The sequence below is a fragment of the Somniosus microcephalus genome, chromosome 8 (genome assembly GCF_052327205.1).
Source record: "Somniosus microcephalus isolate GS21.2 chromosome 8, FLI_Smic_1.0, whole genome shotgun sequence".
Classification (NCBI taxonomy): Eukaryota; Metazoa; Chordata; class Chondrichthyes; order Squaliformes; family Somniosidae; genus Somniosus; species Somniosus microcephalus.
In genome coordinates this window covers 22,986,431-23,002,387 of record NC_140994.1, presented here as the reverse complement: position 1 = coordinate 23,002,387, position 15,957 = coordinate 22,986,431, and the positions used below count along the sequence as shown (strand labels likewise).

Below are 15,957 nucleotides of genomic sequence, written 5' to 3'. Positions count from 1 at the left end.
TGAGATGAAGTAGGGTGGGAGGAGGCTCGTGTGGAGCATAAACACGGGCACAGACCGGTACTAGAGGATTCCAAGTGCTCATTAAACCATAACTCAGAGCCCAGAGGAGGGCTAGGTGAAGAAATAATGGATTGTCTGTTACAATTAAAACATAGAGAAAACCATACCAATTTTAAAAATGTCCCACTCAGGGATTTCAGCTCATAATCTAGGCTGCCATTTCAGTGCAATACAGGGGTGCTGACTTTCAGATGAGACGTTAAACCGAGGCCCCATCTGCCCTCTCAGGTGGACATAAAAGGTGCCATGAGACTATTCGAAGAAGAATTCTGCCAGTGTCCTGGCCAACATTTATCCCTCAACCAATATCACCAAAACAGTTTATCTGCTCATTTATTTCATTGCTGTTTGTGGGACCTTGCTGTGCGTAAATTGGCTGCCACAACAATGACTGCACTTCAAAAATGTACTTCAATGGCTGTAAAGTGCTTTGGGACATCCTGAGGTTGTGAAAGGCGCTATACAAATGCAAATCTTTCTTTTCTCTTTTACAAAAAAATCTTCCAAAACAGCAATGCGCAGGATTAAATTGGGACTATTGAACATTTCTGTACATGCTAATATATGGCAACCCGATAGAATTTTTATAATAATGTTTTGAATAGTTCACAACAAGCCTTCAGAATTTCATCTATACACAGTAATCTAAACTGAAATGAAGAGACCTTTAAATCTGCCTGTATTATTATACATCTGTGTGACCCCATGTGTACTTTGTGTATCGAGATACGAGTCCCGATACGAGACTCCCAAAACAAGCGCTCTACTCAGCACTCCGGCACGGCAAGAGAGCCCCAGGTGGGCAGAGGAAATGCTTCAAGGACACCCTCAAAGCCTCCTTGAAAAAGTGTAACATCCCCACCGACACCTGGGAATCCCTGGCCCAAGACCACACAAAGTGGAGAAGCATCCGGGAAGGGGCTGAACACTTCCGAGTCTCTTCGCCGGGAGCAAGTGGAAGCCAAGCACAGGCAGCGCACGTCAACCCAAGCACTCCACCCACCCGCCCCTTCAACCACCGTCTGCCCCACCTGCGACAGAGACTGTAGGTCCCGCATTGGACTCATCAGTCACCTGCGAACTCATTTTTAATGTGGAAACAACTTATCCTCGGTTCCCGAGGGACTGCCTAAGAAGAAGAAAAAGACTTTGTGTTTATTTAACTGTTGTTGCAGGTATAGTACATTACCTTCTTTCATGTTCTTTTTCTTTTATTATTCATTCACGGGATGTGGGCATCGCTGGCAAGGCCAGCATTTATTGCGCTGGAGGTGGTGGTGGTGAGCCACCTGCTTAAACTGCTGCAGTCCGTGTGATGAAGGTACTCCCAGAGTGCTGTTGGGGAGGGAGTTCCAGGATTTTGACCCAGCGACGATGAAGGATCGGCAATATATTTCCAAGTCAGGATGGTGTGTGACTTGGAGGGGAGCTTGGAGGTGGTGGTGTTCCCATGCACCTGCTGCCCTTGTCCTTCCAGGCAGTAGAGGTCGCCGGTTTGGGAGGTGCTGCCGAAGAAGCCTTAGCGACTTGCTGCAGTGCATCTTGTAGATGGTACACACTGCAGCCATGGTATGCCAGTGGTGGAGGGAGTGAATGTTTAACGCGGTGGATGGGGTGTAAATCAAGCGGGCTGCTTTGTCCTGGATGGTACATGTGTCAATCGTTTTAAATAAAGAAAAATATTGCTCGAATATAAAAAAATACAGGTCCTTTAATTTTTTTTTGGGGGGGGGGGGGGGGAAAATAAGTGTCTATTGGTTAGAGATGGTCAGTTATTGTCTTTACTACAATACTGTATCACAATTCTACCACTTACAGCATGTATGGCATTAAATCATTTATAACCTACACAATGCCTCATTTTTAAAAATGAAAACTGATAAATCTATTCTGACTGCAATGCCGTTTGGTTTCAATTGTAACTCAGGGGGTGGCAAGTATGTACTGTCACCTCCCCACAACAGCCTGATTTCCGTTTCCATGGCAGCAGATGCAAGTGGCTCATTCTCGAGTCTGTTAACGTATGAGTCCAGTGAACACAAAAGCCAGGGGGCCTGGCTAATTGAGGCTGCACCATGTTAAAATATCTTAATTAAAATAGTCTTTAGAAAAACGGACAGGAATAAGGGCCTGTTATATAATTTAATTACAAAATAGCACGCTTGTGACATTCAACTCCTTCAAAGCCAGAGCTATATTTCCCCCCTGACCCCACCACAACAGATCTAAACCAATATTTTTTATATGGGAGGAGGCTTGGTGAGAGGAAAAAGTGTATTCTTTAAATCAGTTCAATTATCGACTGATTTTTTTTTCCATTTGAAACATTATTTTATTGACACTATACAGGAAAACATACAAATAAACACCACTGCACATATTCCCAAACTGTATTGCTCCTTTACAATAGGCTATTGCAACATTCCCTGAAAATATTTACACAGCTCGCAGGTTTTATACAGTACTTCACAAAATCCTGAGACAAATTTGACATCAGTGACTCAAACTGCATTTCAGTACACAGAACTCCATTTAATTGTACATTAAACCAGCAGGACAGCTGGCGCGACAAGACACGGGATTCAACAGTTATTTCAACCCATTGCAAGTGTAGAAAGCACCAAAATTATATTAACATTTAACGTATATTTTCGACCTTCAGAGGTAGCGGTGTGCTAATATATTCATGAGGCTGACAGTGGTATGATTCACGCCTGCACTTGATGAGATGGGAGGCCTACCTAAATTTACACACAACCCCAAGTAGTCCTACCTAGGGGGGGGAAAAAACTGTTCTGAACAATAGTTTTGATTAGGAGATAAAATGTGACAATTTACATAGAAATAAATGAAGGAGTTTGAGATTTTGGATTTCAGTGTCAACCAGCAAGATGAAGTGTGATGGGGCAGAGCATTAGAGCATGAAAGCTCAGCAAGAGTGTGTGCGGGACTAATGCAGGTTTTAAAGCCTACTCTGTCCAGCTCCTGGGCTCAGCCATGAAGAGGAGATTGCAGTGACTCCTTATGTGGCTGAGAGGAAGGGTCATGGGGGTAGATTTTCAATTACCCACTCAGGCGGTTGCAGATCGGCCTCAAACCGGGCGGTTTCTAGAACGGGCGGCCGATCCGTTACACCGGCAATCTACCCCATGGTCTCTGCCACATCGTGGTGACCGGCTGCAGAGCAGACGAGCAACAGTCTGAGGGCAAGATGAATCTAAGCAGAAGTGCCGAGGCTAGGCAGACTGAAGTGGGGGGGTGGGGGAGATAATGTGCAAGAAAAAAAACTCAAATAAAAATAAACCCAATGGTGTTCCATAAAGAAAGCTTCCCAGTGTCAACTTGGCTCAGTGGTAGCTCTCTAGCCTTTTGGTCAGAAGTTTATGGCTTCAAGCCCCACTACAGGACTTTAGTACATAATCTAGGCCGACACTGGAGCACAGTAGTGAGGGAGTGCTGCACTATCAGAGGTGGTTTCCTCCCCCCACCCCCCCCGATGAGTTAGGCAACCAAGGCCCGTCTGCTCGTTCAGTTGGACATAAAAGCTCCCATTAGCACTATTGAAGACTACCAGGGGAATCTCCTGGTGTCCTGGCCAACACTGATCCCTCAACCATAACCGATTAACTGGTCATTTACCTCTGCCATTTGTGGGACCTTGCTGTGGGCAAATTTTGGCTGCTGTGCTTACCTACGTAACAACACAGTGACTATACTTCAAAAAGTCACTCATTAGCGGTGAATTGCTGTGGGACATCCTGCAGGCGTGAAAGATGCTATATAAACGCAAGTTCCTTCTTTTCCAGAAGAATTCACCAATTTGTTGTCCATGACTATAATAAATGTGTGTATGTTAACAGTATACAGCTACAATCCCTTGGGCTGAACCCTAAGGTTTTCAAACCTACACAGTCCATGCAAGGAACATTTTTTTGTTGCAAAGACTTGCATTTCTATAGCGCCTTTCACAGCCACCGGACATCCCAAAGCGCTTTACAGCCAATGAAGCACTTCTGAAGTGTCGTCACTGTTGTAATGTAGAATCAGGTCAAGTTTAGGTTTGGGGGTAAAAACTGATTTTTATTGAATTAAGTTAGTTTCAATCTGGTTTTATTTAAACTGTAGGAGTAGGTACTTCTAAAATCCTGCCACTATGAACACAGCAGAGACTACAGTTCATGACCAATGATGATAAAGATTTGTAACTGTCCCTCCCACTCGTGTGTGTTATGGCTCTTTTAAAAAAAAATTTAAAAAAATACATTGACAGCATTTACTAGGTGTTCTATCTAGTACAGCACAACACATAAAACCAAGATTGTTCATGCAATTGTTTGATAAAGACAAGAACACATAGACCTGAATTGACACAAATGGGCAAATACAGAAGCATTGTATACACAGTTGATACCACCTTTGGTTTGCAGAATATTTGAGCCACAGAACAATGAAAGACCCTAGCTACATTAAGCTAGGTGGACATTTATCTGATGCAGTACATGTAGCTAAAATGATAATTAGCATATGCGCCATCTAGGCTTGGTAATGAGTTACACCTTCCCATTCCATCTAGAAGTAGCCATGAGCTACTGCTGCCTTCCCACTTCGTCTAACCATGATAATGAGCGACAACTGTCTGCAGCTTTCGTGCAGAAAATGTGCCGACCGGACTTGGTTAGTGAAATTGGACAAACATTGCAAGAGCCAAGCTTTGAAAGCACAAAATACTGCAGGACTTGAAACCACTTAAAAGCAAAATCGGGGCTCACCATCACATGATTTATGAGTTTTAGTAATTCAACATTCACGTTTCTTCCACTCCATCGTTTCAGATGTTGCGTTCTATTTCAGCATGAGAGAGATACCTTTATTGGGCTGAATTCAAACTGGTGGGCTGGTGATGGCATTGACAAAAGTGAACTGGGAAAAGTAAAAACTGAACTTTCCAAACTTTTGTTGTAAGTCAGTTCCTCTGCAGAGCAGGACACGGTCTCTCTTTTGCAGGATTTGATGGTGGGGGTAAGGGAGAGGATTTTGGCTTCATACTGCAGCAATTGGTTCATAAATCCAAAATTTGGAGAAATGGTATTTCTCCGTTCTTTAATGTAGTCAAAGGCTTCTTCCAATCGTAGTTGCTTGCTTCTCATTAGATACGCCAAGCAGATTGTGGGCGACCGAGAAATGCCTGCTTCACAGTGGACGAGGACCTTCCCTCCTGTGTGTCTCACATGATCTGCAAAATAACATGAGCTCAATTTAACTCGTGGTTAATGTGTATTCCAAAATATCTGATTTGCCAGTGCATTACAGTTAAAGCATATCTTCAGCTAGGCTTGGTAATATATCACTACAGAATATTGCAAACATGCAAAGTATAAAAGATGCTTTATCCAAGAGGGGGGCAAAAGCACCCACTTGGCAAAACTATGTTCAACAGATCACTTTTTTTTCTCCAATTTATCTCCTCCATTTGTTAGTGTTGACTTATGCTAAGGTACTGTGCCACAGCTGCTGGACAACCTGCATCACATCATCCAGGTGGCTATTCGACATACTTGCATCTGAACAGCAAATGTTGGTGGGTTATTCAACTATGGAGGGCATTGTGGCAAAGCCCAATCCTGTCCGCATGCAACATCTACATGTAGGCATTTTCCATCAGGAATGGAAAGAATGTCTGATTGGATTTCCCCTGCCCCCGTTCATGGGTACCGAGACCACTAACAGCACCCTTCTGCCACTCTGGCTAAAGTAAGTCAACTCCGCAGAGACTGGGGAATTGAACATGAGATGTTCCTCGTCTGTGTGGTTCAATTCTACACAAGTCACTCACTTTACAATTGAATAGCTTTTCTTTGGAGTTTGATGCTACTGATAGACTACAAGAACGTAATTGCACCAAAACTCAGAAACCCTTCCAACTCTGTATTGTGTCACCACAAACACTTTGTGGCTATCTTAAGTGGTCAAATGCCCAAGAACTAAGGCTGTCTGACATTCAAATGATCAGCCACAATTGCAGCTATTCTGGTCATTTATTTAGTTTACTCGTCTTGTGAACTTTGGGCTCATCAACATCTTGGTGCTCAGGGATGGAACACTTTCCAATTTGAACACCTGGTGTCAGCACCAAGCACCTCCAAGTCAGGAGTAGCACAATTAGACAAAGTAAAGCCCCCTTTGCTCTACAACGTGCCTCTGCTTCAACCTTCGAAGAAGCCCTCCCACTACTCCAGTGTGACAGTTTTCCACTGTCTACCGAAACCTGAAGCCTCGGAGTAATTAGTGCCAAATTAGAGCGAATGTTATGCTTTGGGCCCTCATCCATTAGAATTGGATTGAAGTCTGGTCAATTATTAGCAAGACCAATTTTGGAAATAGGGAGATGGTTCATAGAATTGGAATGTTCTACCTCAGAAGGAGGAGGGAAAAAACCTGACTCTTATCAATTGCTCCACAATATAATATCCCAATTGCTTTGGCCAATGTGGAGAGCTTACTGTAAGTAGAGTGTGGAGAAAAATCTATTAGAACAAATACTTTTAAAACACAAGAACCTTGCATCTGTATGAAAAGGACCTTTTCAATCATCAATATAGAAGTGACATTGTTCACAGGATAATCACCAATATTGGTAAAGAGCCTACACCAGCAGATACTTAAAAACAAACTTGTATGATTTCATTGTGAAAGACAAAATCTGCACAACTGTTACATACCAATGAAGTCTATTGCTTCCTGGAAATGGGAACTCATGTCTGCAGTTGCGCTATCTTCTACAGGGATGAATTTGTAGTGATATTTGCTTTTGAAGTACTCTGCACAGTTACGGGAGACATTCAGCAAAGCGGTGATCTGGAGATCATCTAGAAAGTCTGGTCTGGAGGCGTGGTAAGCACTACCCAGGTATAGAAAAGGCAGGATTTCAACAGGTTTTCCCTGAAAATTGAACACAACAAACATGGTAAATAATATGAAGAGACTTTAAAAAAAGCATTTGCAGTGGAAAGCCACAAAGGAATGGTGGCCCAAAAATAATGAACACAAGAATCCCAGTAGGTGATTAAAGGTCTTTAGATTTAAAGAGAGACACTATCTCAGAATATATCTATTTTTTTTGCCTTATATTTAGCCTTGCCTTTCTAGGTCACACACCATTCTCATCGATTCCTAGACCATTGAGAATGTCGGTCTGGAGCAAGCTGTTTGAAGATGGTGTTCAGTTACATCTGATTATCCGTCCCTATGCAGAAGAGCGACTCAGGCCAGGTAACATCAGGAATTTCTTGTTCAAGGAATCTGATTTTCTAAAAGTATAAGAACACCAATGTGTTCTGACCTCGGTCGCTTCACCACTCTAAGCCTACTCCGGTTACTGTACATGTTATTCTAAAAGACTCCTGAATAAAAGCAGAAACATAAATGCTGCTGGAACACATGATTGGCATTTGGAAGTCGCTGCTCCAACCAAATGTGTTCCGTTTCAGTATGACCACAGAATCAGGACTGTAAACAGTCTCCAGTGGTTGCTTTAGGATCCCGGTCCTGCCGTGCCTACTAATTAACTGAAAGGACAGTGCTAACTGAAAGACAACAGCCACATCCGATCCCATCCTGTTAAGTGGCAGTTCTAGCTGCATGGGCACTTGTAGACTGTTATCGAGTATAAGTGACCCACTGTGATGATCAGTCTAGCTGGGCAGTGCCAAGCGCAAGAAGAAGCATAATATGGATTGACATGATATTATTCATTTAGGATATTTAATATAGAAGTGTTTTTTTGGCCTATTTTAGTTTGGTCATAACATTTTCAAGTATTTCACATTTATGCCAAGTTTACACTTATACCACTCATCTCCCTGCTTCTACCCACTTTACACAGTATTTTATATGCAGCTCCTACTCTTGACGGTTGGGCATTTACACAACTGCAGATCTCAGATCTTGTAGATCCGAGAACCACATGGCAGTGCAGAATGTTTAAGACCCAATATGTTATGCAGAATGGTAGGTGCAATTGCAATTCCCTGTATATGCTCAGTCATGCCATCAGTGAAGGACCAGCCAGAGGCCAGGTGCTTCCACACAGGAAGAAAAAAAAACACAAAATAGGAATCTCCCTGGGCCATTACAACACACTTCCTCGATGCTGATTATAGTGCAGCATTGTTGGAGCAAATTCCTGGGACATGCACTTAGGCAGACCTAGAAAGGGTGAAGGGGTGAAAAAAAAAAGTGGTCGTTTTACACTGACGAATGCTGTTGATGGTATAGACAGTTCTCCCGCCAGCAACAGTGCTCCTTAAAATAAATGACCCAATCTCCGGAGACTCAGAACAACATTTCATCTACTGCGTGAGCCACCATCAGATCGCCAGTTAAAACTAAAATCATGGAGCAGATTTTTATCCCTTTTAGCTATGGAAATTGTTGGTCTCGGGCCCAAAGAGTGGCACCGGAAGAAAGGTAAACGGGGACAGCAGTGCCAGGGGTCCATGTATGCCAATTCCCTGCCAGTATTTTTATAATATAAAAAGCAACAGTAGGTAGTTTCATTTTTTTTTAAAAATCACAAATCCAGGCATAGGCTTTAAAGTGGTCTGTTGTTAGGCATCGTGTTAGACACTACAATCACTTGTTGCCTGCTCTGGAGATACTTTAGGCAGAACAGTAGCTGATTCCGGGGTCAGATCCTGCATGAAAACCAGAGTCAGAGGGGTGAGTTTTTGTACTCGTACAATGTGTGATGTCACCTTGCTGTGGAATGGAAACGGCACAGGATTCACTCTGGTGTGAGCTTGACAGCACATGGGATCGGTGTCAAAAAAAATCTGACCTCAGAAATTAGCTGCCTGCTTTATTTCGGGGGCGCCACAAAAAATTACTGGACAGAAATAGCCTAGAAATGTTTTATTAACTTTAGTTGATTAGGATATTAAACATTAATTTAATTCCAAACAGATCAGAGGAAAAAGCAGACCGTCATTACTTTTAATGTTAATCTTGTTCAGGGTCAGCTCCAATGTTCCCGCTGAGCCGTGCGGCGGTCTGAGGGTCCCGCGCAGGCTGCTCACTGGCATTTACATGGAAGCCGCGCGTGAGAAAATTTGAATGGGCCGCGCAGCCAGTTAAAGGGACGAGAAAAAAAAGGGTACATTGGTCAGCTCCACTGGTAATAACTCATTTATCATCATGCGACTCCACAACATCCAGTCAGGAGACAAGAGTAACCAGATTAACATTAACTGGATTTGAATACTCATTTGATTGCAGTTTACATTTCATGTACTTTTGTCGCACTCTCTCGGATGCCTTTGATATGTCAGACTCGCTACCACAGGGAGTGGTTGGAGCGAAAAGTAGATGCATTTAAGGGGAGGCTGGACAAGGGAGAAGGGAAGAGGGTTACACTGCTAGATTTAGATGAGAAAAGACGGGAGGAGGCCTGTGTGGAGCATAAACGCCGGCATGGACTGGTTCGGCTGAATGGCCTGTTTCTGTGCCGTATATCCTATGTAATATAGTGCAATCTCCTGTAACCCTTTCAGGTCCTTCAGCCATGCTCTCAAACAGATCCAGAAAAGGGGAACGAAAAAAAATATATGCGGCCGTTTTATATTGATGGTGCCATTGATGGCAGATGTGCAGTACTTCCACTGTTAATAGCACTCGAATATAAATGACCAGCCACTGGAGACAAAGGCATTTTCATTGGCCTTGTGAATTGTAGTTCGAGCTCCAGTTAAAACAAAGTGTGGATCCAGGTTCCCTCATGTTTAGCTGTGGGACTCACTGATGTTTGGCCTTGGTTTGGAGTGGAATCAGGAAGAAAGGTAAATGGGGAGCATAGTACATAAAAAGGTCTCCATACAAGTACTGGGTTTGATATTAATTTGGATTCTATCCAAAATAATAATTGTTGCCAGTTGTGTGTGTGTGTTTTAATGCAAACCATTTGTTAATTCAGACTTATAGTCAGTCTGATTTGTTTAAACTGAACTAATAAAACATCCACTTCCACCTCCAGTCAAAAAAGGCAGAACATATTAACATAAATAACAGGAACATTACCTTTTATGCAAAGCAGAAGCAAAATAGGGAAGACAAACGAAACAGAAAACCCCTTAAAATAACACACGTAAAAAAAAACCAGCAAGCAGGAACTGGGTTAATAAAAAAAAACACCTTCCCACATTACTCATTTGCATGGTTTGTGATTCAAGAGCCACCAATCTTTAGAGTAGCACATTTATGTGTGCCCAATTATGGCGGGGTGATGTCATGCAGAGATGACAATTACCAGCAGTGGCTTTAAAAAAACTCCGTCTGATGTTGTTTCCTCTTTTGTGGCACTTCTGAAAGGAAATGTACTCTAAAGTTAGTCTGTCCCTCGGCACAGGGCTCAGTGTTTATTCTTCAGCCACACACACCTGATCATAGACTGGTCTGCGGTTGCTGCAGGGCTTTTCGTGTTGGCTCATATGGCTTGCATCAGTTCCTTTAACCTCTTGCGCACTGGTGTAGCTCAAGCCAGGCTTCAGCTCTGTGCAACATTCAGGATACTGGGAGTGAAAGTCTTCATATCCTCCTGCAAACAAAGAACAAAGGAGAAAACTGTTTATGCTCTGCGTGCTTCAACTCTGCTCAACAACAAAAAAAGGAACTTTTAGCCATGGTCTCTCCTTTGTGCGCAAGAAAAAAAGACTTGCATTTATGTAGCACCTTTCACGATCTCAGGACGTCCCAAAGTGCTTTACAGCCAATGAAGTACTTTTGAAGTGTAGTCACTGTTGTAATGTGGGAAACACGGCAGTCAATCTGCACACAGCAAGCTCCCACAAACAGCAATGTGATAATGGCCAGATAATCTGTTTTAGTGATGTTGATTGAGGGATAAATATTGGTCAGGACACCAGGATAACTCTTCTTCGAAGTGGTGCCGTAGGATCTTTTACGTCTACCTGAGAGAAGACAAGGTTTGCCCACTTTAGGGTTTAAGAGCCTGTATTAATAGTGTCTCATGGCTTTACATTCACATCTTCTCATGTAAAAGAGATGCGGTTGTCACCAAACGGGACATGCTAAATTCCATAAATTGAAAATGCTTTGCGGAATAGTATGAAGACTTTTTGGAGGAGGTGTGGAAGTTATTTATATTTTCTTTCCTCTCCCTTCTTTCAGTCCCTTCTGCTGAAATACAAAACCCCAAACAAGACAGCAGACAAGTGATCTTGTAGAATGTAAGAAAGGCTGTGAGAGTGTAAAGAGGAGCCAGTGCAGACCAGTGGTAACTGGTCATGGGAGAATAATGCAGCAAATTGAGGATGCAGGGACTATAAGAAAAGCACCGTCATTCGTACCTCAGGTCTTAAGACTTTTATTAAATACAACAACAACTTGCAATTATATAGCACCTTTAATGTAGCAAAACATCCCAAGGCACTTCACAAGAGTGATTATCAAACAAAATTTGACACCACTAATACAACAGTGCTGACAGCAAAAGCATTTAGAGAACTGACTGAAAGGTGTAAATAAATCTTCATACCTTAATAGAAAACTAAACTAATTGTTTTGATTTAAAAAAGTCTAATGAAGCATTTAAGAACATGTTATGTAGAAATAGGTGACAGGGTACCATGAGCCAGAGTTAAACTGGGCAGCAAAGTCTCACAGTAAACAAATGATCCAAACTAAATCCAGAGCCATCAACACTGCGATCTCTGTGGATTCCAGTGTCAACTGGCTTAACCGGCTGAAACATTTTGGCTGCCACAGAACGTGACAAATTAGCCAAGTAATATGTAGTACTGAAATTGCCCATTACTAATAGAAGCTAGAGGCACTAAAACATGACTCATGCCACTTGCCCAGTCAATTACTCAACGTTTTGTTTCACTTCCCCCCCCCCCCCCCCCCCGGAACTATTCCTATTTATCTAATCTTTTATTACCACATTTTGTTCATTTCTAAATAATATTGCTTTAAGTATACATCTAAAAATAAATATTTTATGCTGGTGCAATATTCTGATTAATAACTGTGGGCAATAAGGAGGGTTTTATTGTCTACCTGTAAATGATTCAATTCTTACAAGCTTATAGACGTTGCCTGCCCAAACAGAGTGAAATTGCCTTCAAATAAATTTCAAACGGATTGCTCACTGATGCTCACCAACAGTATTCGGTGCTGATATCCTTTTCGGCGCTACATGATACATGCTTAATTATCACTTCACGCCCAACTGCTGTGACACATCCAATATAATAAGATAGTATTCCGCCCCACGAATTGACACAGGGATACTGAATGTCACATCTCCTATCCAATAATCTCCCTCATATTTCTAAAGTGCCCACGGCTTCCCAGGTAGGTTTTCTTCAGGTACATAAAATAACTGGGTTCAGCATCCGTACATTTCTTAGCGTCATTTTAGGGCGGCAGGCTTGAGGAACTAGGAGGGGCAACCTGGAACACCCTGTTGAAGGTGTACAAATGACCCACGAAACTGGGACTAGAATTATGTAAAATTGACTAAAATGATATAAAATTGAGCACCGAGTAATCATTAATTTGTGTGGGTGTCCAATTGGAAATTCCTTGGGAGTAAAAAAAAACACCCACCAATGATGGAAATAAGCTCAGAAAATGCTGGACATTTACAGCAAATTCATCACAAGCTTGGGGGCAAAAAAAAACAACCCTGGGTGAATGTTTCAGGTCACACCCAAAGCTTAATCTACGTGTGAAGGGTCCCACCCAAAACATCATTCTATCCTCTAAATCTAAATGGAACAAACTCCAAGAGAGGGTACTTATTTGAGGTCAGTTGACATCTTTAAAAAAGGGAGCTGGATCAATATCTGTTGAGAAGGAGGACTGAGAATTGTAGAGATATGAACAACGCTGTTTGATTTCCTTTTTTCTCCAGCAGTGGTAGGGGAAGGAACTTAATGTTCCTTTAAAGTAGGGTTAATAAGTGGGAGGAGGATAATCATACATGGGCTCTGGGTTGAGTGGGCTTGATGGGTCAGTTTTTATTGCTCTGGATTTTCTTACGCTATTTCCATATTTGTACCATTGCTCAAGCCCCCGTCCATTTCCATATCAAGTCTGGATATCCAAAGAGTTTAGAAAAACAAGTGTAATTTTAACCCATACAAGGCATCCAAAGCACCAATGTGTATTTCCCCCTCCCCCAGATTATTGATTCGTAGGAGGGTAAATTTTCATCCTCACCACTTGGGTGGTAAGCTGGGGGAGGGGACCCACCCCCATTATAGAACCCAACTGATATTCATTTCCATAAAGACACAGCATTTTTCAAGTCACGCCACTCTTGGCTGTAATTATGTCCTGCTGTACTGGCTGACAGCAGCAACCAATCAGAGTTTATCTCACTCTTCTAGGATCATACATGCCCAACTACATGCTGATTGCTATGAATTCTCCAAAGAGAACATGCAAGATATTTGGCTACTTGCTTCTTCCACCGAGGGAAAAACTGAACCGGTCTGTTCAGTGGATAGTCCACCACATCTGTATCCATAGTTATGCATGTCAGTGTAACTGAGAGACACCATTTAGTCAGTTGTAAAACTGGTCTCAGTTTAACCAATATGGGAATAGTAAACTCAATTGTTTGAGGTAGAACTCAGTAATACAGGTGTAACCATTCTACTTCAAATAGAAATATTTACTAAAGAAAAGATAATGCCAGGTGTGGCATCTTGGATCAATTTTGGGAATGGTGATTGAGTACTCGACAGGATATCCCATTCCTTTGTAGGAAAACGCCATTTTTCCATTGACATTATGTACATTGCCAAATCCAATAGAATTGAATCACTGTTGTACAGTGTACCACACAAGCCTGGATATCCTCACATCACCAAGAGACTGATGTGATGTACATTATGCAGCCTCAAATACAAATTTCTTGAATGAAAAAGATATATCTATATAAATAGACAAGATGTTTTAAATTACTGTTCAACTATAGAGGCTTATAGAATAGGAAGCCTTCAGCCCAAGCTGTCTTGTTGGCTCTTTGCCAGAGCAATGCAAAACCAACCCCAATCCTCTGCTCCCTTCCTATAGACCCGCGTCTTCCTCCATTAGCCTTAAGAAACAGGCACGAAGTAATATATAAATAAATAAAGACAGAAAATGCTGCAAGTGGACAGCAGGCCAGTCAGCATATGAAAGAGAAGGATAGAATGATGTTTTGGGTGGGACCCTTCACACGTAGCTTAAGCTTTGGGTGTGATCACACCTGAAACAGTCACCAAGGTTTTTTCCCCCCCCAAGCTTGGTGACGAATTTGCTATAAATGTCCAGCATTTTCTGAGCTTATTTCCATCACTGGTGGGTGTTTTTTTTTTACTCCAAGGAATTTCCAATTGGACACCCACACAAATTAATGATTACTCGGCGCTCAATTTTATATCATTCTAGTCCCAGTTTCGTGGGTCATTTGTACACCTTCAAGAGGGTGTTCCAGGTTGCCTCTCCTGCTAGTCCCTCAAGCCTGCCGCCCTAAAATGACGCTAAGAAATGTACGAACGCTGAACGAACTCCTCGACTAAAATAACTCGGGGAGAGGAATTTCACACCAATCCGTTGGGCATCGTTACGCTAGAACTGTGATATTTCAGTGTTGTACGGGCGTTTTAATGGCCCTAGTTTAATAAACTTCATTAATAAAAAAACCACAACAATTGATCAACAGCATTCCTTGAACTCTTAGAATTGCTCCTGGCAGTTTTAACCAGTAATATTTGGTACAATATAAATGCAATTGTTGAATTAAATATTTTTAAATGACTTGTTTGACGCTGCAAACGTGACTCAGAAGATTGCAACCAGCATCGATGCCTGGACTAATCTGGTATGTAGTAGAAATTACAACAAAAAAACCCTAAAACAAACTGCAGGAAACCCTGGCCCTTTTTAAAGAGATTCGGGACGTGGACGATTTGCCTCTGGATCTCTCTCTCTCGCTCACCTGTGAGGAAGTAGATTTTGGCTGTTGTTGTGACAGCGGTTAACGTGTTTAACACGTTGTGCGCGGTGCTGCCCAGCCTCGGACTCTGCGAAGTTCTCTCGTCCAGGATCACCACGGCGGACACCCTGCCCTCCCGCAGCCGGGCTCTGGCTTTCTCGTCCGGGACGATGAACTGCAGAGGGATGGGGCCGCCCCTCGAGCGGCGGACCACCAGCGAATTCAAGTTCACGCTGTGCGAGCCCCGGACGTGAGAAGCGGCGAAGGACAGGAAAGGTCTGCAATCCAAGATCAGATTTCTACCGGTCTGTTTCCGAATAAATTTCTTCAAGCGCTGGCTGTCGATTCCTGAAACTGTCATGATTAAATAATTTTTCTCGTTTAAGTTCAGAGACTTTATAAACAAAAAAAACCAAACGGGACGGATATTTATGCCACAAAGTCAAAACTCGCCTTCTCTCTCTCGCTCTCTCGCTCGCTCGCTCTCAGTGGCCTCGGGTTGTTACTAATCAAGGTTCTGAAAAGGGTGATCCCCCCGTGATTGTATTTATAAGCGGGGGAACTGCCGGTGCGACGTAGATGCCCATATATGGATTGTGACGCCTTGCGGAATCCATATAGGGAATGTAACGTTAGTGCCCTTGCCATATTTGGACCTGAGGTCGACGCCCACCAATCGCCTCCGCGCCGAGCAAGCTCTCAGCAAAAAGGGCTGGAGGAAGTGGTGAACTTACTCATTAGGAATTAGTCAAGGGGGGTAGAGATACTGTATCTCAAGGAGAGAGAGAGAGAGAAGAGATGCAATTGAAAATTGGGAAGAATGCGTGTGCATGCATGTGTCAGAGGTGCCTTGAGTGCTCTGCCTCAGAATCAGCTCATCTGCAGCAGTACGA

At 42.7% G+C, this 15,957-nt stretch overlaps 1 protein-coding gene across 1 annotated transcript; it reads right to left on the bottom strand.

The window, feature by feature from the left end:
- Window positions 1-2,366: 2,366 nt before the first annotated feature.
- On the bottom strand, window positions 2,367-15,566 carry dusp5 (dual specificity phosphatase 5). The gene is made up of 4 exons (XM_085994349.1): window positions 15,068-15,566; window positions 10,491-10,648; window positions 6,780-6,999; window positions 2,367-5,293 (listed from the first exon to the last, which is right to left on the bottom strand). Exons 1-4 carry the CDS (start codon window positions 15,423-15,425, stop codon window positions 4,908-4,910), a joined length of 1,122 nt encoding a protein of 373 aa, XP_085850475.1. The 5' UTR covers window positions 15,426-15,566; the 3' UTR covers window positions 2,367-4,907.
- Between the last annotated feature and the right edge of the window lie 391 nt (window positions 15,567-15,957).

What these genes read in the sequence shown, in the direction of transcription:
- dusp5 (XM_085994349.1), bottom strand. Translation starts at nt 15,425, where the DNA reads ATGACAGTTTCAGGAATCGACAGCCAGCGCTTGAAGAAATTTATTCGG. An exon ending in GCAGACCAGTCTATGATCAG is followed by an intron (nt 7,000 to 10,490) that starts GTGTGTGTGGCT and finishes TTCAATTTTCAG; the next exon opens with GGAAAACCTGTTGAAATCCT. An exon ending in GGAAGCAATAGACTTCATTG is followed by an intron (nt 5,294 to 6,779) that starts GTATGTAACAGT and finishes GTTATTTTGCAG; the next exon opens with ATCATGTGAGACACACAGGA.